This window comes from Lichenostomus cassidix, chromosome 1 (assembly GCF_008360975.1).
Source record: "Lichenostomus cassidix isolate B80296 chromosome 1, HeHo_3.0, whole genome shotgun sequence".
NCBI lineage: Eukaryota > Metazoa > Chordata > Aves > Passeriformes > Meliphagidae > Lichenostomus > Lichenostomus cassidix.
Genome location: NC_139479.1, coordinates 83,958,184 through 83,986,058, shown reverse-complemented (window position 1 = coordinate 83,986,058; position 27,875 = coordinate 83,958,184). Strand labels below are relative to the sequence as shown.

At 40.9% G+C, this 27,875-nt stretch overlaps 1 protein-coding gene across 4 annotated transcripts in view; it reads right to left on the bottom strand.

Moving 5' to 3' along the window:
• TENM4 (teneurin transmembrane protein 4) overlaps positions 1–27,875 on the bottom strand; it is a 917,609-nt gene that overhangs the window by 344,849 nt on the left and 544,885 nt on the right. For all 4 annotated transcript variants that reach the window (XM_085066138.1, XM_085066148.1, XM_085066158.1 and 1 more), the window contains one exon: positions 144–432. In XM_085066138.1, the coding sequence (XP_084922264.1) occupies positions 144–366 (223 nt within the window). In that variant the 5' untranslated portion in view covers positions 367–432. The remainder of the gene's footprint in view (positions 1–143; positions 433–27,875) is intronic.

Sequence of the window (27,875 nt, the reverse complement as noted above, 5' to 3'; positions counted from 1 at the left end):
TGATCCCTGCTGCTCTCTGTAAATCTCTCTCTTATATCTTGCTTTTGGCCTCAGAGTCCTTCACAGGTAGCCTCCCACCCATCTCCAGCTCTCAGCTGATCCCCTCACACTGCTTACAGCAGCATCTGCTGAAAAGTACCCACCTGCTCGGCAGAATTCATCAGCCTCCTGGTGCACCATGTCTTTGACCCTGTTACTGTAGGTCAGCCTGGAGTCTTGATCATAAGCTTTCAGGGTCTCGCTGGAGCTGTAGGACTTCTGGGGTGCCTTGCTGTCCTCACTCTCGGCTGAAGAGCTGGTGTAGCGGCGCTCAGTGTCGCGGCGCCGAGTCAGAGATCGATACGGTTTCCTTTCTTTTACATCCATGGCACCCTTGTCTGAGTATTCAACATTAAAATTATGACGTCTGTGTGGTGGTCAGATTGGAATAACCTGAAAGGGAGAATAAAAAAAATTCATGCCTTTGGGCACTCAACAGCTAATTCGCCTTCTTTATACATTCTTGCACTGAAGAAAAGGGATGTTACTTAATGGATTGCAGAAAAGCCCACTTAGAACAATTACCAATAAAAAGGAAGTCTCAATTATGTGTGACTCATTTAATAATTGCCACTGCTAACAGGACACATACACGCAGCAACCTGCATCTGTCTGAACTGGGCACGCACTTGGGAATTTGAAACTGATTGCGATATTGTGTGTCTTCTTTCCATGGGAAGTGATTCAGACACCTCCAGGAGGTATGCATTCATCAGTCACCTAATCTTGGGGAAATCAGGTAATGCTGAAATGTCTCTGTCTGGGCAACCAGAGGACTTTGGAAAAATGCTGTCCTGTCATTTTAAAAGTGTTCTGATAGATCATGAAGTTAGAACGTATGAACAAAAGACTGAGACGGTATAAGAAGGTAAGTGGGAAGGGAGAGGGAGGAAGGAAAAATGAAGGCATGAGATATGGATGGAAATTACATAAAAATGTCTTCCTTTTCAGAGGGCTCATCTTTACTCAGCTGGAAATATATTAGAACTTAAGCAGAGCTGAGAAAGCGTAAATAAATGATAGTGTTCTGCTTCATGTAACAACATGGCCTGGGATTTATTTCTGGGGAAAAAACAATGTATATATGCACTGCTATGCAAGCATATATATCTGCACACAGAGAAAAAGGGTATTAGAAATAAAACATGTATTAGAAGTATTTTTGTCAATTAATAAATTATATTTTTACTTCAAGTTTAGTAAATGAAGTCACAGAAAAAGAAAAGGCAATGACTTGCATCAAGATGGTAAACTATGGTTTGTAATATCTAAACTAATTTATGAGGAAAAATAATGATAAAACCCAAAAACCAAACACGATAAATCTGCAATTATGGGCTGAACTTTTTAGAAACCGAGTCCTCCTGACCACTAAAGAACAGAAGTTGAGTCTAAATGCCACCCCAGGATATTGCTGTTTACCATCAGCATTTAAAAACAGAATGTAAGAGGTTCAGGAAGCACCTAGCAGTTCTTGGTCTTTTTCATAGCAAACACATAGGGAAATGTATGGCAAAGACTGAATCACAGTCTGTTGGCATTTCTTTATTGAAAGGCTAAACTTTGAAATGAAATCTTACTCGTCCATGACTCAGACCCTAGCCTTGCTTCAGATGCTGTGCCTTGGATTTCAGAGAATCACAGAATCCTAGAATGGTTTGGTTTGAAACGGACCTTGAAGACCATCCAGTTCCAATCCCCTGCCATGGGCAGGGACACCTTCCATTAGACCAGATTGCTCAAAGCCCCATCCAACCTGTCCTTGAACAATTCCAGGGATGGGGCATCCACAGCTTTTCTGTGCAGCCTGTACCAGTGCCTCACCACCTTCACAGTCAAGTACTTCTTCCTAATACCTAACCTACACCTGCCCTCACACAGCTATGGTGCAGTAGTTGAGGATGGATGTACTGTAAGCTTTGTAGGTTGGTTTAAAAGGATGTGGTGTAATGTAGCATTTGTAGGTTTCAAAAATGAGTGTATGAAGGATGGAAGACTCATAGCACAGGTTCTGATAACCTACAAATCATAATACTAGTGCTGAAGCCTGAAGACAACATTTTATTATTAATTCCTTACTTGACAAGCTGTCTGGCACAAGTTCAACTAAAAAAATGTTGGAGTTGAAGAGAGACTGCAGGAGGAAGCAAGAGCTGCAGAAGGGCTGTGAGATAAACTGGCAGCTGGGCACAGAAGAGCAGGGTTACACTCTTGGGACTCTCATGGGGTTAAACCATGACACACTTATTTCTGCAATTCTGATTGTGTTAAAACTGCTCACTGGGTTTTGTCCCTTTAACCTCCAAAGCCAACTTTGCAATGACAGATGCCAGTTTCAACACCTTGTATGGTGTGGGTAGCATTCTTCCTGGAAATTAAGACACTACTATTAAAAAAAAAATCCATTCTCTCCCAGTCTATTCCAGAGATGGCGGCAGACCAAGTTCATACTTTCTGTTTATCAGCAAAATGCATAGAAGTTATTAAACACTAAGGGAGGACAGGGACAGAGGAAAGAAGAAGTGTCTTATACCGAGTTTTACCTAAGTCATCCACAGAGATTTGAGCACTGCTTTGATTTTAAACATCTTTTTAAACCCACGGAACTCACTGACTTTAATTCATTCCTGTAAATGCAATACAGTGAATGCAAATGGGATTACTCACCAGTCAAAACTGACACACATTAAATGTACTGCAGAGTAAGGGTAAAAAACTGAGGCCTGAATGTAAAAGCAATAGTGAAGGAGATTGTGTTGTGCTAAGGACCAATGCAAGCACATAAGAGATCTACCAATTATTGGTAGATTTTTTTTTTTTTTTTGCATTGAATCAAACATATTGGTGCTTTCACACTGGAAAGAGATTAAAGGACTAGAGCATCTGATTGCCTTTCAGTGCACTGTCAACTCCCCTTTAAAAAAAAAAAGCCTTTTTTGGCTTGAAAAATTGTGACTTTTTTTTGCACTTGTTATGGAATCAGTTCATCTCCTTTATAGCATCTCTGTTTGAAAACCTTAGAAGCAGAAGGTTTGTTATACTTTTGAATAAAACACCTTAAAACAGGCTCCTTCACAAAAGCCCTGTATTGAGAGCTGCTATAATGAACACTGAAATTGTGGTTTATTGTTATGGGGGATGGAGAGAGCAAAATGTGGGCGAGAAGTGGTTACTCTCTAAGAAAGAAATGAGGAAAGGTGGCTTCTATCTGCTCCTGAGCATTGTAGCAATTCCTGCTGAGGGCTGGTCATTTACAAACCCTCCAGTGGGAGAGGCACATTTGCCAAGAAAACCTTTCTGCACTGCTAGAGCCACAAGGTACAAACAGGGTCTGTAATTACCATTAGTAACCTTGCAACTTAGGAAATGACAAAAAACCATGAGGAAATTGACTGAATTCCCACCAGATGAAGGGTTTTCTTTTTGTAAGGAAAGGTGCTGAAAAACTGAAAATTCTCCTACAGTTCATCAAAAATAGCCCTGTAAATTTTCACCATCCATATGCACATTCCTCTGTAACAGTGCTTCTATTCCCAACTCATTCTTGTCTTTATAAATTTAACTCTTCTCAACTTTTTATTTCTCTCTCCTTCACAACTTGGCTTGACTTTCCCAATAGAAAGGTTACCTCCATAAAACATAATGAAGACTTTTTTAAAAATTATTTTTTAAGACCAAACTGTTGCATTTACCTGACTTAAGTAAGTTTCCAGCACCTCTCCATGGACATGCAGTTCTTGTCATCTCAGTTTTATGGCCCAATTCCCAGACAGATACCTTATTTTCAATGGAGTTCTGTTGTCAGAGAATTTTCCTCATAGTTTTTCCATCATAGATTATTATTTTTTATCTGCTACTCCTTGTGTCTAGATTACACTTCTACTACAATTTCATCAGGGCCATCAACACCTCACATTTTTCCTGACTTCTCTGGCACATGACGAATACAAAGAATCACACTCGTCTCAGTTACATACTCAACCACCAGTTTCTTTCCATCTTTAGCTCATGATTGCTCCTCATAATTTTAAAAGCTTCCATAAAAGCTTGCTGGGCCGGATGTAAAAAAGCAGGCGTTCTCATAGCATGTTTCCATCCCTGTGTTCCTTTTCCCTCAATAAAGGCACAAACCCCTCCCGCTCTTAATCATTTATATTTGGAAAGAGCTTTCTCATCATATAACATAGTGTTTCTAGCTCTGTTTAATTCTTTCATCATACTGCTGTCTGCATACCATACCAAATTTCTCCTTTTCTTTCTTTTTTTTTTTTTTTTTTTAAATTTAAGGCCAGTTAGTTGCAATAGCCATTCTTGTTTTTGGCAGCCCTCTGTGTATGCAATCCCAGCTGGACCACAAACTGCTCTGGAGTACAATTCACAACAGAAGCATCCTTCTCGCTTAACTTATTCTACTCAGAAAAATCCCACTGACCCCAGAAAGGGATACTTACAAATAAAAGTCTATAAAATCAGACTCCTTCAAATAGTTATATTTTTCAGAAGTGGGGGACTCTTTTCACATCCTTGCATATGTGTCAATGAGTGGAACAAAAAAATCAGCTTTCTGGTTCTGGTGCAGTAGTGCAGAAAATGCAATGTTTATTTGTAGCTCTTTTTATTTTGCTTTTGCTTTGGTTGGCTCCCAAATAATCCTTTTTATGATGTTTTATCCTTTATATCTCTCCTCCTCATTCTCAGTTCTGTTGGTTTTTGTTGCTCTTTGGAGCTTTGATTAACCACACCGGCTTTGTGCTGCAGAATCGCACTCAATGAATGGCAAGGGGGATGATTTATTTTCTGAGTCACTGCTCAAAAGACAAACTTGCATCAATCAAAAACCAGACAAGGGAGTGTGACACCACAAAGCGATATGCTAGGAGGCACTTACAGCAAAAAGGACAGGTGGTCTTTGATAGCTGACTTACATTGCAGGTCACTAATCACAGAGATTAGCAGCAAGGTGATAGACAGCGCCTGTTCTGGGAGGCAGCGTGTCATATCATCCAATTTTCTGTCAAAATGTGAGGGTTTAAACAGTAGAGACAGCTTTATGTACTTCCCATATACTTATGGCAACAGGGTGATGAGAAACCTGGAAGAGTGTCTTGTCTGCAAGAAAACGTGAGCATGAGCTCTGAGGGGGTTGATGCCACCTCCACCTTTGTGTCAAAGGAAGCAAAAGGACTACTGCTCACAGTCACTTGCTTTCCTCTGCAAAACTGCCTGTGCAGAAATGGCATCATCTTCCTTGGTGGGGCACACTTTTTGTCTTCTTGAACTTGATCTTCTCATTTCACTGCTTAGGGCAATATTTTTCCCTATTTTTTATTGCTTCTGCCCTTGGTAGAATGAGCACAGACATAGGATGCTGTGCAGCACGCTTCATTATATATTCCCTCCCTTGGGCTCCACTAATTGAATCGTTAACCAAGACCTAATGCTGGTAAGCAGTGAGCAAGTATCCCTTCCTTCACTTTATAGAGGAAAAGATGAGCCATGGGAAGTCAAAGTGAATTGCTTAAGGTGGTACAAGAAGAAAACAAAACAACTGAGGGCAGCAACTTGATCTCCAAGGCTGAGCCTGACATTGACCCCTGGAGTTTTTTGGGAACCAACTCACATAAGCATGGTAAAATACTTAAAAAAATTGTGGCCAATGCCTGTCTGAAATCTTTGTTGGAGAATAGCAGCTCAGGTATTATGGACAAGATGCTCTTTTATGTTTGATAGTGTCCTTCAGTCAGAATGTCTGTGGAACATGGACAATTGCAGTTGTGCCTGACCAGTGAAATCCCATGATGAATGATGTAAACCTCACTCAAGAATCAGAAGAGAGACGGATTTTCACCTTGTTGTATATTAATCTTCTTAAACACAGCAACAGATACAGACCAGCAACGTTATTTGGGATATTAGCTCCAACTCAGGATCCTAAGCTGCAACCAAAGAAGTTGTGAGTTCAGATGTTTAAATGACTTTGTGTCAGTAGTTATTAATATCCTACACCAAATTAAGTCACCACCTGGTATTTTACATCATATTTGAAAGAATGCAGTTCTCTGTGAATTGAGGATGCAAGTGCCTGGCTCAAGGCTTCATATTCTGATTTCACAGACTCATGCAAAGGCTTGGGTTGGAGGGAATTTTAAAGATCATCCAGTTCCAACCCTGCTGCCATAAGCAGGGATGCCACACACTAGTTCAGGTTGTTTAGAGTCCCATGCAGCCTGACCTTGAAAAAACCTGGCCTTCTTTACACAAAATGTCGAACCTGGGAAATCTTATTTGCTCATTTTCATTTGTCAAGAGTTTTCTGCCATATTTCCTCCCATTCCACCTCATCTAAAGCACAAACCTGGCATAAATGTAGTAGTGAATGTTCTGATGCATTCAGCAAATACTTAGGCATATACTCAGGGGTTATTCAAATCAAATTTGTATTGCCTGGTGATCTGAGGCAGCAATGATCTGACCTTAGCAAATACACTACTGTGGCTTAAACAGTGTGATACCATTCACCAGGTTTCTGGGTGATTCTTCTATAACATAAAGGACTCCTGTGTTTTTTATTAAACTTTAAGCTTCAGATTTATAACAGAGGTTCAAATCCCATGAGGTCTTTGTAGGAAATAAATTAAGTTATAGGTATAACATCCTCTCACATTTTTGGCAAAGGCTTAGGAAAGAAGCAGGCACAAGAGAGAAGAATGAGGAGTTGAATTAATACTGCTTGGCTTCAACCCAATACTCAAAGAAAGTAACAAAACCTCCCTTTTCTGGTCTCAACCACTAAACCTTTCTTCTACTGGTAAGAGAATTGCTAGGCAGTTGGTAATGCCTTGTCCAAAAGATGTGGTTTGTGACCTTTTCATTAATAAATCTAAAACTGCAATAAGCTGGAGGCCCAGGAAAGCTTGAAACAGTAGTGGTGGAAAAACATGAAGGAGGCTGGAATGCAATTATCTCAATTATTTCTGTTTTGCAACCCTTGAAGTCTTCTGTCATGGGCTAGAGCCATTAACCTGTGCTGCCAGAAGATTTTGGGGCTTAGGGCCCAATTTAAAAGTTAAAGTTAAAAATTCTTTTGAATAATTTTTGACAAGTATAAGCAGTTTGCAGTTGCAGTCATCAGAACCCTACTCTGGCTTATGCCAAAATGGAAATTACTTTGGAAACAACCTTAGTTTTATACTGAAATTGTCATTATGAGTCTATTAACTATCCTCAGATGAAGTGGGTTTCTTCAGAACTTCAATTTAATAGACAGCACACAAAGGCATTTAAGTAATAAATGCTAAAAGAGACAGCCTGACCATGTATACTGTTTTATGTTCAGCCTGCAAATATTCCTGACTGTCTATGTCAGACTAAAGGTTTGGGTGTATGATGTGCCACACATCCAAACCCCATGTGAAACCAGCCCACTTATCACCCAATCTCAGTGTGACAAAGAACTGGTGTCATAAAATGCAGGTAGTCACTGAAAGCATTCCCATTCTTTCTCCGTCACCCACCTTTTGCTAATTTGGACTCTTACCTGGGATACAGGAAGCTACAATTTATGTCCCCAATCTGAGTCAGACAGGATGAAGTTTTGAATGTGTCTCAAGCATCCTAGGAGAAAATCCTCAGCAAAGCTTTTCTCAATCTGTTTGGGAGAATTTTTCCTTTTTCTTGCAATAAAGAAAAACATAGCCTGGGTTTTGGGGTTTTTTGTTTGGATTTTCTGTTTGTTTGTTTGGGCTTTTTTTATCAACAAAAAATTTATTTGATAATTTCGAGTCATAGAACTGTAGAACAGATTCTGTGACAACAAGGAAGGTGGCTTTGCTTTAGAAGGGACCTTAAAGATCACCTAGTTACAATTTCCTGCCATGGGCAGGAACACCTTGCACCAGACCAGGTTGCTCAAAACCCTTTCCAACCTGCCCTTGAACACTTCCAGGGACAGGCATCTACAATTCCCCTGGGCACCCTACCCTGTGCCAGTGTCTCGTCTCTTAGACCATAAGAAAAGGCTGGTACAGGGCTCACTTCAGGGTGTTAATCTTTGTACCCACTCCTGGCTAGGCTTTGTGTCCAATTCTCAGTGTTCGGTTGTGGCCTACAGGAAGCCTTTGCAATGAAATGGTGACCCACACAAAAATGTAGCAAGAATCACTTGCACACCTCGTGCCATTCAATCTCTTCATTCCAGAATTAGGTAAGTGAATCCCCATGCTTAGATATACTACTTCTGTATCCCTGCTTGTCTGTCAATTAATTGAACAAGGGAACTATCCATCTTTATTACCTTTGTATGGACTGGATGCAGTCAATTTGGAAGAGAAGAAGGGGACAGTGAGTGGCTGTGAAGTGATTTAATGACCAAAATTGTTCCTTCCCCTCCATCCGATTCAGCAAATTGCTTTGCAGGACCACTGGGTTTGACATTCACTCATGAACCTGTCCTCTGAGAGTTTGCCTAATCCCATTTGACTCTGAAATACTTTTGGCTTTTGCAACATCCTGTGTGCAGTCCCCCAGTGTGATTGTGATTGGTGTGAAAAAGTACTTGTCTCATTTGAAGTCACACTTTACAGTCTTGTCTTTCATGGGAATATTGATGAGCCCTCAGCCTTTTCCATAAGAGGCCTTGAACTCATACCCACACTCAGATGCATCTTTTTGCTATTACACATTATTTCTGGTGCCCCAGAAAAGAGCTGAATGGAGGCTGGGATTCTTAGGAAAGAAAGCATGTCTGCCCTTTCTCCCTGCAGCCACCACCCTGTATCCACATCCCTCAGTAAAAGTATCACATTGGTGTGCATCTCCTGTTTGAAACAGAGTTCACAGATCTTCTATTCTACACCTTTCAGATCCAGCCTGGGGTCTGAGCAGCTCATAGGGTGACAGCTCGAACTGAAGGAGAACCATAGCATAAAACCTGCAAGATCTAAATTTTTCCTCCTTTTTCTCATTGGCTTTACTGTAAAAACAATAGATAGTGGTTTGTGCCTGCACTGGATTTCATTACTGCCATTGAATAGCAGGGAATGCCACAGGCTCAACTGAATTTGGAGGAATATATTCAGAATTATACTCCAAAATCATTGCCAGGGACAGATTTATTTTGTATGTTCCTATTTATTAACACTATTTATATAGATACTCTGCAGAACAACAAGATGAAAAACTTCCTGCAGCAGAGGGAAGCTCTCACCTAATCAGGCAGTACATACAGCATAGGGAAAAAGTATTATCATCCCTCTTCTGCAGGCACAGGCAACTATCTTATCAAGTTACTTGAATTCAAGTAACTAACACACCAAACTCCTGCAGGATTAGTCACAAGGCCAATCTGTCCTTGTCTTACTACAGTATCATGTGTAAAAATGTCCCTGCTCTTGTCACAGATGCTGTGGTATGGACTAATCTCTTCTTGCCTTCCTTCAGCAGGGAGAGAGGCCAACCTGTTTTCTTGTTCTGATAGAACTCCCTAGAGGGTCAAACTTCAAACTAAATTTATTAAAATATTAATTATCTGTAAAAAAGACTGCAAGACCCATGAATTGATTTGTTTCAGGACTTCTCTGTAAGATAATCAGAGTGCATTGAGAGATGCTAAGGATTGATTAATCAGTGTTACCCCTACTGTGTCCAGAGCTTCAGTTTTAATGACACAATAAGCTTATGCAGTAGGAAATGTATTTTTCTTAGGTAAAATGCCTATGGGGAAAAAAATAGAGAGGTAAAAATAGTAAATTAGAAATAGGACGTTTGGTTTGGGTTTTTTTTCTGAAACAAAGGGCTCCTTCACTGGAATAACAAGGAGGGGTATCACCTCTAAGAAGAGATTTTAAGCACATGCAAGAGGACTTACACTTGATTGCTGGGCTGCAGCTTAGCACTGCATGTACAGGGATATGGAAAAGTAAAGGCTCAAGGGAGAACTTACAGCACCTTCCAGTGCCTGAAGGGATTACAGGAGAGCTGGAGAGAGTCTTTTGACAAGGGAATGCAGTGATAGGACAAGACAAATGACTTCAAACTGACAGAGAGCAGGGTTAGATTAGATATTAGGAATAAATTCTTCACTGTGAGGCTGGTGAGGCACTGGCACAGGTTTTCCAGAGAAGTTGTGGATGCCCCATCCCTGGAAGTGTTCAAACCCTGGCTGGAAGGGACTTTGAGCAACCTGTTCTAGGTGAAGGTGTCCCTGCTCACTAGGTCATCTTTACAGTCCCTTCCAACCCAAACCCTCCAATGATTCTATGATTCAATGACCTTCCAAAACAGACATAAATACACTCTTTCCAGACGTACAAATGCCACTTGACTGAAAGGTAAGTTCAGAAGGGATCTTAATAAGGTAATGATAAGTGATACTTGTAGCTCAGGTAAAAATATTAAGCATTAAATGGCAAAACCTCAGATTTCCCTCTAGTTTAGCCTTCAAGGAAGTATGTTTTCATCTCTCCCATGTTACTGGTAGAAAGGAGGCAACTTGACCAAATGATGCAGGAAGTCAGTGGCACGGGCTACACAAACCCAGCTCCTCTTTGCACATCAGAAGCCTGTTTATTGTAGTTCTTGGACTCTGTACCAGTATTCATGAAAGCAAATAATCTTTCAGTAGCTAAAATGCTAGGTAAGAGATTATGTGGTTTATCCAAGTCCAAACTGGAAAATAAATTATGCATTGTTGGTATTAAGATCACTACTTTAATGACTAAGTGATGAATCTCCTGGTTTGCCATAATAAAACATTTTGTATTTTACTTTCTGTGGCAAAACAGAACGACTTATTAAATCTTTCTTATAAGAACAAATTTTTATAACATTTAACAAAATGAGTGGAAAGGCTCACTCTTTTGCTGAAGAAAAGCTTGGCTGCCATACTAAGGAATTCAGTTTAAAGAATATTCAGCAAAAAGACTTTGTGGCAAGACAAGGAAAAAGCCACAAATGAAAGAGCCAGGGAGGGGAAGAAAGCAATTGAAGATGTAAATGGATCTTCTTAGTCATACCTTTAATGACTAGCTAGACCAAAGATTAGAAGTAATTGAACTAGCTCTCAGTCAACAAAAGATGCAAATAGATTGCAAAACAGAGTGGGATTACATTAGTTTATACTAAACCAAGCGTAATTAGTGTTTGCACAGTGCTTAAAAAGCAGAAAGTGCTACATAAATGTTAATTATTACTATTTGTTTCAAGTAGATGCAACAAACACAATCTTTTATACGCCTTGGGAAGTAAAAGACAATAAAGCAAAGCTCAGTAACAGGCTCCATCATTTGGCTGAGACCTACCAGATCACATTTGGGAAAATACATGGAGTCTTACTCCGTAGCTGTCTCTGAATTGTGAGTAGTTAATTTGAAGTCACGGGTAACTGTCTATCCCTGGAAAGCCAATATTCCAGAACAGGAAAAAAACAAAACAAAGCCAACCAAAAGCACCAAGGTCACCAGCTCTACCAATATCAAAAGAATAGAGAATTTAAGAGATTAAGGCCATGGATTTCAGTCACAAGTAAGCCATCTTCATTTTGGGCCATGCAATAGTTCCTGAAATGAAGAGATAGTTATGTCTACTGCTGAGAAGCAAGACTCTGGGAAACAGAACTGGTTTCTCTTATGCCACTAATTTATTGTGTGATCCTGGACAAGGCATTTAACCTTTTGGGCCCATTTTATGAAAAACAGATACAACCATTCTCAGCTGTTTCACAGCCAAGTAAAAGGTCTTTTTTGATGCTTTTAAGCATGTCATTTCAATAAATAATTTATGAGACATATCACTATTAGGAAGATGTCTGAGACTAGGAGTCTAACAAGAAACTTATGAGGTGAGATCATACAGTTTCAGGATGAATTCTGGGCTATAACATGCTAATGATTTGCAAAGATTATCAGGCTCGTTGGAATCACGGACATAAAAGAACCCTAAAGTAAAATGCTTATCTACTTTTTTGCAATAAATTTTCTACCAATTTCCTTCCTACCTTGGCAAACTCTTGCAGAGAAGAATGATAAATAGCAGAGGTCCAACCACTTCATAAGTTTTAAAAATCGCAAGGGATAATTCAATTACAAAAAGTAATTTGTATGAAAGAAATATTTTGCCAGGATATGAGCTAATAAAAACCTATATTTAAGCTCATGAATTTCAAGGCAGTATACAAATGTTAATTTATTAGCAATTATGTCTGTAAAGGAAGCAGTACAGATGGAGACAGAGGAGACAGCAACATCCTCAGTTATAAGCTCCTGAAGCCAAATGTCTCATTGTACATATCATTGCCCAAGTGAAGCTGGATCAATGCTTGCATCTGTTGGATGCAGAAATCTGCAGGAAATCCAATTGCCAAGAATCCTTTAAACATAAGTTTGTTTTCACCAAAGTTCAGGCTCCTGTGCTTGAAAATGTCAACCTCAGTAGAGGAATGGTTCCACGTTTCAATGTTTCTGATGACAAACCCTGCTTGAGATGTTCCCTCCTGCTAGGGCTCAGCCACCCTGCTGCTTCCTGCCTCCCTGGGGATACTGATGCAGCTGTTCATAAACCACACCATAGGCAGATCAGGGAAATCGTCTGGAAATTGAAAGAAAAAGAGCCCTTATCTGCCAAATCCTTACCTTTTTATTTTTGTAGCCTACCCCGACTTTAATTGAGCTAGATTAATACCAATCTGGTTTTATATGGGTGTTTCACAATTAGATGCAAGGCTCAGGCAAGAAGCAATACACTGGGGTGGGAAGGAAAACAGCTTGGAATACTCTTCTCTATCATCTAAGGTGGCAGATGGAGTTGTTTCCACTTTAGGTCATGCATGCAATAACATGCCTGACCTAAAAAAATCTGTATTTCTAACCAGTTTTCAAGCAGTAGAACTGGGGGTTTCTAATAAACATTCTAGTACATCTTTTCCAGCTCTAGCCCCTACCGTCCATGGGCAAGTGCACATTTTGTGACTCAGAGATGGTATTGCTCCATTTCTTGACAAGAGAGCTGCTGCTTCATGGAAGTTGCTTTGCTGAAACCCTTTGATCCATGTCCACAGCTCATCTATTCCTCATCCTTGCTTACAGACCTAAGTTTCTCTGACCTTAATTGGAATTTCTGTTGAGACTTTATTGTCTCTGCCATATCTTTACCACACTGTTTCCAAAAAGACTTGAAAACTTATGTAAGCAAACCAGCCAAATCCAGCCAGCATATTTTTCTTTCTTCTTTCTCTTTCCTTTTCTTCCTTTTTTTCCCCTTTCCTTTTATTTCAGTAGCAATTGTTGGTATCACATGTAGGGCAAATGAATATTTAAAAAAAAAAATCTTTCTTACTGCTTTGTAGCTTTTTGCTTTGTAAATCATGCTGTGTATAAGCTATATCTTAAGATATTCCACACATCACTATTTTTCTCCTACATTTCTGACCAACGAGGAGTGAATCTGTTGTGTCATCTCCTGACTGGCATTGAGTTTTACACCACCATGGCTTCTGTGAACTGTGCATCTGATCCAAAGTCCATTAAATTACATGGAAGTATTTTCCATTCATTTCACTCTAGGAGTAAAATGGGGCTTTATAAGCTCAGCTCTCTGTACAAAACCTTTTAACGTTCACTTTTATGGTATGGGCTGCACTGCATCATATTTCAGTCTCCAAAAGTGTCAGCGCTGAGCATGAAAAGGAATGAAATTAAGAAATTGGAGTCTTTTGAAAATCTCCTTCTCAGGGTGAGCCAAAATGAAACTATGAAGAAACATTTAATGCACATTGGCACTCTTTTCAGATGTAACCTGTGACCTTGGGAGACTCTGATTTGCCCCTGAGGACCCTTGAGGGGGCTGGGGTTTGATGGAGCAGGTTTTTCTCCAAAATTAGGTTCTTTTCTGGCATAATAAGCATAGTGCCTTTTATAATTAAGGCATTTTAAAAATTTTCTTTCCATAATTACATATAGCTGGGATCTGGAGCAGTCCAGCCTTCAAGCTGTCAATAAACACGTTCAGTGCCGAGTTGGGTCATTAGGCTTACAAACAGGTTGAACCTAAACACTGGGGTTTTTAAGCTGATTTCTTGGGTAGGTAAAGAGATATTTATATTTTCATTAAGTTTGAGTGATACCAGCACCTGCCACTCGCTCTAAACAGAGTAGTTAACCCATAACTCCCTCTGTCAACTCCCGTTGATGAAAAGCAAAGCAGATAAATTAATGGCTCCCCTGAGAGGAGAGAACTGAGAAGGCTCATGTAAACAAACACCTCACAAAATACAACTGTATTAATAGGAATGGAAATGAAAGAGAAAATGCCTCTCCCCATCCTTGATAGGCACAGCAGGCTGGAGACAAACATCCACAATGAAGCTAAAAAGGTGGGGAGCACACACCAGGCTCTTCGCGGCTCACTCAGTGGCCATTAGTGCAGATGGAAATATTTCAGTCCTGCTGACACCAGTGGCAGCTTTCTTGGAGCATCTGGCTTTGTAAATGTGACCCTTGCCCCTCTATGCAGGCACGGACACAAGGTCCTGCTGCTGGGAGTTGCACCCTGCAAACAGTAATTAAAAGTGAAAGGAGGTGAAATATGTGATTCTTTAAAAAATCTGGTTTGCTCTTAGGGAAATATAGAGGATGATCCATGCTCCTTGGCTTCTTTCCCCACCTGAGGGTGGACTCAGTAGCTTCAGCTGCTCTGTCTCAAACTGAGGACATGGTGCTGTGACATAAACTGAAGAACTTTCAACTATTTCCTCACTGAAGGGATAATGTTAAGACACTTAGATATCATAGACTCATAGAATGGTTTGGGCTGGAAGGGACCTTAAAGATTATCTAGTTCTTGCCATCCTGCCATGGTCAGGGACACCTCCCACTAGAAGGTGATGGTGATGACAATCTTATAAAAGGCCAAATCTGCAGCTCGGTTGATTTGGCTCTAGTCAGGGGACAAATCTAATCAAGATAATTTTTTTCCTCCCATCTCTATGACCTTCCTCTCTCAAATATGTTTTTCCCCTCTTCCTGGTAACGGGAAACTAGATTTTAATTTCTTTTCCTGTTACTGCTTTGGAGTGGTCCTGGGCACCACAAGGCTTGTGCATCTCACAATCTTCCAAGACAGGAATGTTCGCACAGACAAAAAAAAATAAAGCAGAGACCACTTCCCTATCTTACCCTGGCTAGTCATTTTTACCCATGCATGTCTCCTTCCTTGAGATAATAGAAGCATCTCTGTGACCCTCATCTGGTATAAAATGCTTGCAGAAACGAAAATAAACCAAAAGTGGGGTTTTTTTGCAGACCAGGGATCCAGGGATCCAGTCTGGTTCCCACTGCTGCATGGTGGGATTTGGTGTAGGGCAGCCAAAATCTGCTACTGGCCAAAGGGAGAATTTATGAAAGACAATAATGCTGTGTTTTGGGTAAGGCAGGTCCCACATCTGTGTCATCCTGTTGTCCTGTTCAAGATTGCACCACAACTCCTGTCTGCTCTGCATACCCAGATATTGCAACATCTGGACAGAGGGTATGAAGATTTTTGCCAGACTGGAGGATCTTAAGTGCGTTTTTCCTCCCTCACAGTTTGTCCAGGAATATGGTGGGGAAGCCCATAGCTGAACTTGTGTTAGGCTACAAATTGTAACTCAGGGAAGGATGTGTGTAAGGGGGGATGAGTACAGCATCAAAGCAAGGAGCTGCAAGTGGAAAGCTTATTCACATGTGTTTTACCTCCTACCCTGGCATTGTTTATTGCCTATGTGTTGGCTTGGACTAGAGCAAATGAGTCAAACAATGTTCTCTGTATAATTATGGGCTTAATAGAAACAAGCAGAGGTTCCATGGCCTGGATTTGGAGAGGACTGTTTCTTTAGTAGTTGTCTCTGAGGAAGGCTGGTGAGGAACATGTTGAAGTCACATGCAGAAGAGATGGTGGAAGGACACGACTCATAGTGGGAGCAGGTGGTCTTGGGGCTATGCTCTGCAGCCAACTCTAATATCAGTCAGTGCCTGCTTTGGCTCTTCCTCAGATGGTAAATCAAGAGCAAGAAGTTGAACCAAGACATCTTGCCCTGCTGAGGACCAGGTAATTGCAGCTCTGAAAGCACATGATATGATTGATGCTGAAAACAGAGCCCAGGGTTTGAAAAGAGGTGATCTGGCTGGACGTGTGGTGACATGGAGTATTTCCCTTCCAGACTGGTTTTCCACATCACCTTTTCTTCTAGGGGTTAATGGTCTTATAAGGGCAGCAGCAATAAATAAATAAATGTGCCTAACCTGGAGCCTCATTAGTTTAAAGCCCAACATTATATATATCAATTTATTAATTTTGCATAAACTGGGTTGGCACAAGGATGGAAGCATGAGCCTACTTCCACCTTCCATTCCCCTGTCTCTGCTGTGACAAAGGCAGGAGAGCAGCTGGGCTTGAGAATATTTTAAGCTCCTGATTTTATGCTGCTGTGCAGAGCTGCTCTCAACACAAGGGCTCAGCAGAAACGTACAGGGAAGGGGCGATAGGATCACAGACAGACACTGTCAAGATCCTGGCCTAAGGCAAACATGCCTGTGGCTTTCTTACTTCATGCTTTTCAGCTCAAATTAGCTTATCTGTGTCAGAGAGGGCAGCTGTTCCATGGGGGAAGGAGGAGGGAAGGTGCAGATCATGTATCTGACTCCAGAATTTGGGGAAAAAAGTAAATACGGTAGGAAAGGGGCAGACACTGTGGTTGAGATCCCTACCTTGAGCCCAAGGCTTTCTCCCATGGGACTGCAGGAGGAGAAACACTCCAGGGAAAATGCTTAAGCAGTGCATTAATTATGTCAATATTATTAACCAGCCTCTCACTGTCCCTGCCTTAGCTGACACCTCCCACCCTTTTTCTGCCCTGTGTTTATTATAGACCAGTATAAGTACTATAGAAGATTTCCTGTTGGCCCACAGTTTTATATAGGCTAGGGGTGAAATTAAACTATTTCACTAAGAAAAAAGAAATGGTCTCAGTAATTTTTAAGTTTGGAAACAAATATATCTAAACTTAAAAAGTCCCCAAACCCTCAAGCAAATAAACAAGCAAACAGGAGCAAAAGCTGTAAATGGCCTTGATGGTTACATTTATTGCTGAACAGGAATGCTAATAATGTATTGGTCCTCAACCAGATTTTTCACCAATCTAATCTGGGAACTCAGCTCAACTGAAATCCAAGACACAAAGAGATAACAACACTAGTAAATTAAATATTTTATTACAGTAAATAACTGTAAAGTCTGGGACTATTCTCTAGAACTGAGGCCAACTGGCATCGAGAAGCCTTCATCTATATAAAAAACCCTCCTAGGATCCAAAACAGGGTGGCATAGTCTTCTGCAGTTTGGGACTGGCTCCTGGCCTATGCTGATGCCTTAGCCGTGCTCAGAGATTGCCCAGGTCAAAACACTATTAGGAACCTCTATTAATTTCTGTTTAGCTGCTATTCAACAATATAAACAACACCCCCTTGGTATTGTTTAATTTACTAGCATAAGCAGAGCCAAAACTGCAGCTTGTCAAACTGTAAGGAAGTAGGTACCTCCACATTTACAGTAGTTTTCAGATTCTTTTGTAGAAGAAAATCTTCTTCTTATAAGTTAATTATTCAAGCCTAGAAATGAGTGATGTCCTGTTCTTAAACCCACTCTAGCATTACCTTATGTGCATTCCAGAGCTTGAAAGAGCTGTATGTTGGTAATTCTCACAGCTGGCAGGCTCAAATGTAACAATAATTGGGACCTTGGGTTTGTTTTTTTAAGGAAGATACTGCTCCCTCACCTTCCTCCCAAGATTGTTGAGCAGTGCAACTTTCTCAGCATTCAATTTAATTTTCTTTCTCCCTCTCTCTTTTTTTTAAGAGGAAAAAAGGCAAGTTAAATGAAACTGATCTTTCACTAGAAACCCATTGATGGAGAAGATACCATTTAGAACAGGTTGTCTGGGAGTGAGGCAACACCAGCCAGAGAGGAAATGCTGCTAGTTTACCCTCCTGACTCTAATCTCTGATTTCGAGCTATTACATGAAACTCTGCAAATCACCAAACAATGTGAACAATAATGAAGGGGTGTTTAAGAAAGAAAGATGCCATTTGCGAGGGGATTACTGGACATGAATGGTCTCTCTCCCAGCTCTTGGCGAAGAACGAATTGCAACTGCATTGTTGTCAAATCAAATATTCCTAAAGCACCCCTAGGGATTGTTTTGCAATTTTGTTAATATTTTAAAAGCATCCCTTGATCTCTCCCATGCCTGCCTGCAGCTATGATTTCATTTTGCTCTGAAACAGATGTCTTCTCTCTCGCTCTCTCTCTCTTTTCTCCCCTCTCTCCTTTCAAGTGTTCACCTTAATAAGGTACATTATGAACAATTGATTTGGAAGCCCACGAACTCATGGAATTCAGCAGGAGACAGACGACTTTAATCCTGCCATATTTGGAGAATTGGCCTCATTGCGAGCACTGGTCAGACATGAGTCTTCTCAGAACAAAAACAAGACAAAAGAAGTAAGGAAACAAAAGCTTTCTCTCAGAGCCACAGGACAGAAAGGCAGAGCCATGATGGTTCAGAGCACCTTGGTGGCCTGAATCTGAAAGCCTGCCTCCAAGCTGAATGCCCAACATTACGAATGACACATTACACAAGGGACAAACTTCCTAGCAGGTTTTGTTGAGCTAGGAAAAGGGGGAATGGTTTTAGACTAAAAGAGGGTCAATTCAGACTAAATATATGTAAGAAGTCTTTTAAAATGAGGGTAGTGAGACACTGGCACAGGTTGCCCAGAGAGGTGGCAGACGCCTCATCCTTTAAAATATTAAACAGGTTGGATGGGGCTCTGATCAACCTTATCGAGTTGAAGATACCCCACGGTAGGGCAGTTGGACTAGATGGCCTTTAAAAGATTCCTCCAACCTAAACCATTCCATGCTTCTATGACTTTTTGAATGAAAACTGTGTAAGCTAGTATTGTAGTGGCATACCATAAAATGAATCAAAGCCCGGGTTCTTTCACATTTTTCTGTGAAAAATACTTAGTGGAGCCCTAACCAGACCAAGGCCACCTACCCCAACAGCATTTATGTTGCTGTTTATCTTCAGGATGGCTGACATAGAGGTGGAGTCTCCCCAAAGGCCAGGGCTGTGACTTTGCTTGACACCTGCAAAGTGCCATACATCACATGAATTAATTACGACTCACAAGATGATAGAAAGCGTGGCCAAGGCAGGTCAAGTGCCCTGGCCCTGGTTGAAGTGCAGGCAGCTCAGTGGTACTGTTCTTAGCAATGACCCACACTCCTGCCTACCCATCATGATAAAAAGGACTGGCTTGTTTTCTAACGAAGCCCTTTCTGCTTATGCATTTTCATTTGTTTTCAATCATTTTGCGGTTCTCAGATGTGGGTATCACACCAAGGTAAACAGGAAGGTAGAATAATTAAAGGACTTAGCACTCATTAGTAATAGAGGCTTACTTGTTGAGCTGTCTGTGTAAAGGATAAAATGATCTTACTCATTAAAAAAGTCAATGAAATGATCACAGATGCTGTGTCGTAAAGCCAAACTCCAGTTGCAGCTGGAGAAGCAGAGGTAAAGAGGAAGAAAACTTAGGGACAAACCCATGTGGTAAAACCATGGATGCCTCAGCTGGCAGCAGAACCAGGGACTGAACAGGATCTGAACAGTCCAGACCAAGCCTAGCTCCTGCAGTTTAAACTTTGAGATGTTTAGGCTTTTCTCTCACTGCGCAGTAAGCCTTACCCACTGGATAGCCTGTTTTCACCCCAAGCTTGCAGGCTTAACAGCTAAATTTCCTCTTTTCCTCCCTTGCCTTGGCTTGGCATTTTTCCTTCCTAGTTAAGTGTATTCAAGTATGCAGATGCTTCAATCAGCTCAGAAGTGGATATTTCAGTGGTGACTTCACGTGCTCCTTCTAAATTTGTCCATTAAGCCATTTTCTTTAACTGTCTTTTAAATAAAACAGAGCTGGATTGTCAAACGTTTCTTTTATCTGTATTGCTTTTCAGGCCTCATTTAATATGTAGATTCAGGACAGAAACTGCCAGACATATGTTTTACTTCTCTAGAAAGACACCAGTTCGACAGCAGAGGACTGGGCAACTTCTGAACGCAGAAGCAGCCTGATTCACAGACGGAAGGAACTGTTGCTGTTTCAGATCAGATCAGCTTGAAAGACCACCCAAAGACAAACCTTGTCTCAGAGAGGCACCTGCACGTGGTGACTGGGTTGTGGGGATCTTCTAGGTGTGGTCATGTTTCATGGTTTGCTTGGGGAGAACATTGTGGTCCCAGGAAAATGTCTGAAGGTCCTGCTTGCAGGGCTCAAGTCTAAGCAGGAAACATGTTTTTATCATCTGGGGAGAGAAGGTTGTGCAAATGCTGGTGAAGCCTGTTCATTTGGCAGGCACAGAGAAGATGACACACACTAACCAGGGGAAGTTAAGAAGAAACCTTCAATGGGTGCAATCTCCTTACAGAGAACATGGAGCTTTCCCCCCCCAAATCAAGAGAATCGGCTTCTTGTACTATGAAAGGTGCAAACAGAACTTGAACATGCATAGGAGCTTAAAAAAATCAAGTGTGCTCTGGGATCTGAAATGTAAAGAGGAGAAAAATTTGATGTAGGAGCTGAAAGAGGCAGTAAAGGTTGCCCAAATCAGGAAGAGACTGCTATGGTGGAAGAAACACACAGTACAACTGAGTCTGTGCACCTGGAGCATTTGTTTCTTAAAGGCTCTAGCAGCTTGAGGCTGGCAAGCCCTGATAACCACTTGTGAGCTGGGTGATAAATGGGTCAGATGCATTCTGTCACGCTTGGCTGGGGATACTGGCCATGAAACAGAGAGGGGGATTGGTGTGGAGTAGAAGGTCCATGTAGCCCATGCTGTTTGTGTCACTGCCCTGTGAGTCATTGCTGGACATAAAAAATAGTACCTTGAAGAAGAGTCTGCAAAAGACCGTGCAGTTAAGATAATCAGCTATGCCTGCTTCAGTGTGATGTTCCTCAAACTTCCCTTAGATTATGACCTGAGCCACTGAAATGCATGCCAGAATGATAGCAGGGAACTCATGTAATACTGGTATCTTAATTGTACCAGAAATATGACAGATATTTTTTTATTGCCTTAAACCAGTAAAGCAGCAGCAAAACCTAGTTTTTATATGTTAGCTTAATGTCAGGAGGAGGGTGCACATATTCCATAATTTGTTGTGGGAATAGAAGAAGCAAGTGAAGGAGACTGCCAGGGTTTGTCATGGTGCATTAGAAGGTCCAAGGTAAGGCAAAGTTAGCTTAATCCATCCAGAAAAGTTTGTTGCCTTGTCCCAAATCAGCACATGTTGGACCTAGTCCAGTTCAATTGAGTCCCAATGATCCCAGAGCGGGGCATATAAATCCAGGCACTTTTACTAATACAATTAAAATGGTCTCATTACGTCTCTAGCTCAATACCTGCAAAGGACTGTCTGAAATTCCACTTTTACCTTCCATACATGTAAAACAGGAGGTAATTTTATCAGCAGAGCAGAAGCAAGGGCTGTTCATTTCTGTATATGTGCTCCGTAGTGCAGAGATTAGGCCATCATTATTCTTTTTTCTCCATGAATTATTCCGCATCCTTCTCTCTCCCAAGGACAATCACACCTCAATAATTCTAGTGCTATTGCTTGTGGAAGGGCATGAAGTTGTGGCCCCATCCCTGGGCAGGGTGGTTGGAGCTAGATGATCCTTAAGGTCCCTTCCAGTCCCTTGAGGCTGAAGGGGAGAAAATACCAAGGTCAAGCTGATCTCAGCAGATGTCCCAGCTGCTTTGCTACTCCCAAACATTTTAAAAATAAAATGTGATGGGGTTTATTCCTACATCACAGTCAAGCTACAGAACATGAACAATCATAGGAGTGGTGCTGTTGCTTTCTACATTTGATTTAAAGTGCTCCTAGGAGGACAGATGGGGAAGATAGAGTGACCCTTTTATTTAATTCATAGATTGGTGTCATCACTAACTTTTTACAGTTTGCTACCTCCTGCAGCAGGGAAGTGTTTGTCTCTCCCTACTTGACTGCTAAGAGCAGGCTTGAAGCGTGTCACATATCCCTAGGTGGTTACCAAAAGTATATCCATGTGGATATACTTATGTAAAGCTTAAAGAGAGTAAGTAAGAACTGGTGTATTAAACATCTGCAATAAATGCATGCAAATTGGCAAGCAGTAAAAAACAAATGGGTTATAAAAATCCAGAGGAATTTGAAGGATTCAAGCTCAAAACAAAACCAAAAAAAAAAAAAGAATGGATATCAGGGCTATTATTTAATTCAGATGAAATTTGATTAAGAAGAAGAACATTTCTGATTAACATATTGAAATATTTTTCTAATAATCAGATCCCTTGGGGAAGTCAAGTAAAATAAATAATAACATAATAATAATAATAATTATAAAACAGCTTAACATTCAAACCTGGAGCGACCTGAACACGAGAAAGAACTTTACTGTGTGGATGACCTCACACTAGTTTCCCAGAGAGCTTGTGGAGTCTCCCTCACTGGAGATATTCAAGAACCATCCAGGTGCACTCCTATGCCACGTGCTATAGGATGACCCTGCTTGACCAGGGACGTTGAACCAGGTGACCCACCCGGAGCTCCCTCCCAACCTGACCCATTCTGTGATTCTGTGACTCCCTAAGCACTATACAAACAGTGTTGTATAAAAATGAGCAGTCTTAGGTTGGATTGGGATGGAATGCCCTGGTAGATTCTCTTCCACTTCTTAGGTTTATTATACTGTATAATTCACAGTAGAGCCAGAAAAATCTGTACCAATGCAAAAGCCTGTCTCTGTTTCTCATAGCCCAAGCCAGGGAGATGTGGACCAAGCTCTTAACCACTTTGGCACCACCCAGAATTTTAATGGAAAAAGAAAACAAGCTGTTTCCAATTAGCAGAGATCCATACCCCTATCACAATGCTGAGATACCCTCCATACAACCAGAAAGCTTCACTGACCCACAGTAAGTCCAAATTCATAACCTCAGCATTGGGAGGTTTCCTCTGTCAGGAAAACCTCTGAAACTGCAGAACTGCTGTACAAGTCTCTCCCCGACCCAAACATCTGCTTGTTACTTGGATGGAGTGTGGTCTAGATTTCTGACTCAACAGTAATTCCCAGCAGTATGTAATGGGCCCTTAGTAATCCTTAACTTATCGCAACAGCTGTTGGAAGGCAGCCCAGGAGGGCAGTTGGGTTGGATGTTTGACGCAGGGCAGGAGATGCTTCTCGTGGCAGCTTTGATGGAGAGAAGAGTCAGGGCCACTGAGTAACATCACTAAGCCTCAAAATATTCCAGTGTTCTTGCTTTTGTGAGGCACACACATATTGAAGATCTGGAAACTGTCAGCTTGTTCCAGCTTTGTAGTACCCTGAGGGAGGAAGCAAATACTCTGCTGACTCTGAAGATGTGCAACTCTAACTGCACTAATTCAATACTAACAGGGAGTCAGGGTGAACAGACCTACCGCTGCAGAGAGGACACCAGAATGGAGAGGCATTTAATTGACAGATGTGCACTGCTTAGCATTAGTGGAGACAATGAAATACCACATTTGTGAGCAGTAACGCAGACTTTATCTGATGTACAGTACATCTGTGCCTTGAATTTCCTCTAGAGCGCAGCTGGGGGTTAATCCCCTTTTCTTGTTATACCCCTCTCTGGCAGTGAATACATTTGTCAATTAAAATATGTTCTTTGAAGTTATTTCAAGCTTTCCAGAGTAAAGAACTGTGAAGTCTCACCATGACCCAGATTAATTAAGAAGGGCCAAATTTGATCTCATTTATGGGAGTGTAAATGTGTTGCAACGCTATTCCCAGCCTAGCAAGAGAAGACATTTACTCTTGATTGGTAATTTTACTTATTTTTTTTACCATCTTTGGTCAAGAAAAATTAAGGTAGTTTTATTCTTCAGCTGATACTCTGTGGACTCTATCTTCATATGGATTTCAGTGTTGCCCAACTGCAAGTGCTGTCTTTAAAATAAACCCATCTCTGAGACAACTTTGGGCCATGAAGATGATCAGAGGGCAGAACTACATCTCTTGCAATGACAGGCTGAGTGAGTTGGGGTTGCTCAGCCTGGAGAAGAGAAGGCTTCAGGAAGACCTTGGAGCCCCTTCCAGTACCTAAAGGGGCTACAAGGGAGCTGGAGAGGGACTTTTAACAGGGCATGCAGTGATAGGACAAGAGGGAATGCCTTCAGACTGAAAGATGGTAGGTTTAGATTAGATGTTAGAATGAAATTCTTTCCCAGGAGGGAGATGAAGCACTCAAACAGGTTTCCCAGAGATGTTGTGGATGTCCCATCCCTGGGAGTGTTCAAGGCCAGGTTGGATGGGGCTTTGAGCAGCCTGGTCTAGTGGAAGGTGTCCCTGCTCATGGCAGGACAGTTGGAACTAGATGATGTTTACTGCCCATTCCAACTCAGACAATTCTGTGATTCCATGGTAAGTTATCCAGATAACCACAAGATGTAATTTACTCAAAAAAGGGGAAAATTTCTCTTGTTTATCATCTATCTTTTGAAGTGTTTCATCTCTAGGCATCTCTGGACTACATCTACGCTAACAATCCTTCCACTGATGGTATGAGTAAAACAGACACAGTATCGAAAATCAGATCCTCATATTCTGTTTTGTGCTTTTATTACATACGCTTGGCCAGAATGGGATGCAATCAATTGCTCATATCTGGTAACGATTTTCTGTATACTAAGATATTATTTAAAATTGTCATTAGTATATATTGTGTCTCCTGGAGAAGGATGCAGAATCCAATATTCAAAGTGGTTCTGTAACTGCATGAAAGCTCTCATGGCAGACTGGAGACAGTCACAGACAAGCCCAGCTCAGCATCAGATGTATATACCTCTTCCACATGAACTGAAAACATAATTCCTTAGATTCACATGAATCACTAGAAAGATTCGCAACCATTTCCAGTTAAGTAATGATGCTACAGATGGAGTTTGCACATAGAAAGCATGCTGTGTACACAAAGTTGAGGTATGGAAAATGGAAATCTCACATGAGCTGATTTGTGGGAACAGCAAAAGGCACCCCTTGACAATCTCACCAGTGTGCTACTGAGAAGGCTTGGAAGGCATCTGAAGATGTAAGAGAGCTTTCCCTTTAACCTTTAAAAAGAGAGGACAACAAAGGCCAACTTCATGATCATACTAGTTTCATTGTGTTTTTGAGATGGTTCTGGTCATTGGAAGGGCTGGGAGGGAGCTATTCAGGGAGGAAGGGTGAGGAGAAGACCAAAGCCATGTAGCTGGTGACTGCAAATGCAAATGGAAAGCCAATGCCCATGATTCCTGTTTTGCAGCTTTTCACTTAATTTTACAGAAATAAATGAACACAGGAGAGATAAAGTGGCAAAAATGATTTGATAATATGTTATGGTGGAAGTGCAATAGTAAAGCACTGCTCTTTCAACAATATAGAAAAAAAAACAGTAAAAAAAGAAATCACCAGCTGAGTGTTTGGACATGTTCCTTGACTATTTCATTAATCCACATTCATTTATTTCTAGCTTGATAGTGTGATCCATAGCAGTTGATTAAACTGTAGAGAGTGGCAATTTATTCAGCTAATGTGAAGTAAATGAAAGATAAGCACATGTTACATGAGTCTTGCAAAATTTGATACAATATTAAACCCTAACTCCCTATGCCTTCTTCAAAACATTAACAAACTATCATCACACGTCTGTATTGTATTACCAGCAGTTATTATTGCCAAGACACAGAAATGAACAGAACAGTTAAGAGATTGGTGATTTCTTAGGAGTCTATTTGGAAAACAAAGTACACTAAGCACCCTCAGTCCCCTTTGCACTTGACCTGTGTTTATGCAGCAACATTTTGCTTCTTTGGGAAGGCTTTGAACTTAAATAATTTCATCTGGTATTCATGTTGCTTTCATCATTGCAGTTTACTGCAATAAAACACTAAGTTAAAAAATCAAAATATGTATGAGAAAAAATAAAAAAACCCCTTCTTTTGCTATTTAGTTCTTTGAGTGACATTCTTGAATATTTTAGTGCTATTTAGTGATGGAATCATGTGGCATTCATTCCACACGTGTAAATGGAAACAGGATCTGGCCTCCTATTATAGGATATTTGTGTATATTATTTTTAAGTGGAAGCTGGTGGAAGAAAAATCACTGGGTTACTTCAGAATTATTTCCAATGGGTTTCAGCACTTTAAAGTGCTTCTAAAATTATATTAACTGAAACTCAAGTAGAACCCTGTTGAGTACACTCATGATGCTGCAGCTACAATCACGAGGCTTAGAGAACACTGTTTCACAGATGTAGACAGCCTTGATATCTCTAGTGCCCATGTAATATTCTCTCTTTCTCTCTCCACATGGTTTCTTCCTTTTGCTCATTTTTCTTATTGTATTTTATTTTTTTACAAGGGCAAGGGGAGGAAAAAACACAGCTGTTGACTCTCACTAAACTGCAACGTGGCAAGACAAATCTCAGAGGTGGTCAAGACTCAAAGGCTTGCTGGAAAGCCTGTGCCTTTTGGCTTCTGCTCTCTATTATTTCTTGATCAGCATTCATCAGTACTGCCTTTGGGAAGGGAAAAGAAGGAATGGGAAACAAGGGTCTGATCTTTGTGCTGTCCATTGGGCTTGCTCACTGAACAGCATCCTAAATACCAAGTCCCCTAACTTTGTGGTATTTCTTGAAATAAAGAAGCAATTCACTATCATCAACAACATCAGCCTTTTGTAAAGTAACAACTCCCTTTTGAAACCTAAGCTCTGTTTCTTGGTCCCTCTTAAGCCCTGCCTCTATTCTTTCCTTACTGTAGTTGTCTGTTATCAGTTCTTCCTAAAAAAGGCCCTACTTAAATCCTTTCCCTGACCCTACACTCACTGTGTGCTTTTATACATTCTCTTATTATCTTACCTAGCTTTTCCAGCCAGAGCTTTGGGAAAGAGATTCAGAGACAGGGACGCCCAGGTAAGTGACCTATTGCACTCTGCCACTGCTCTGATGTTTGACCTTGGGCAAGTCAATAGCAAATGGGTAACATAAAAAAGCAGCATTTGCTAATATTTAATAGTGCATGTTATATAAATGACATTGTAACTTCTGCTTATGGGAATGGAAATAGTCTGTTTAAACTACATCCAACTAGCAAAAACGAAGTGGACAAGAACTTTTCCAAGTTTGAAGAACAGCATAAAAAGAAAGGTAAGAATATTAAAAAAAATCATAATAATTAAAAAAAAAACAAAAACAAACAAACAAACAAACAAAAAAAACACCTAGGGAAACAATCCAGAGAGATTAGAGTCGGGAATAAGTCACAAAAAGTTGTAACAGAGGTTCCATTTTAATGAATCACAGAATCAGAGAATCAATTAGGCTGGAAAAGACCTCTGAGATCATTGAGTCCCTATGATCAAATACCACCATGTCAATAGACCATGGCACTGAGGGGGACAATCTCTTCCCTGGTCCTTCTGGCCACACTATTGCTGATACAGGCCAAGATTCCATTGGCCTACTTGGCCACCTGAGCACATGACAGTGTTGACAAGCATCTCCAGGTTCTTTTCCTCTGAGCCACTTTCCAGCCACTCTGCCCCAAGCCTGTGATGCTGCCTGGGGTTATTGTGATCCAAGTGCAGGACCTGGAACTTGGTCTTTTCAGACCTCATATCAGTGGTCTAGGCCCATGAACCCAGCCTGTCCAGATTCCTCTGCAGAGCTTTTC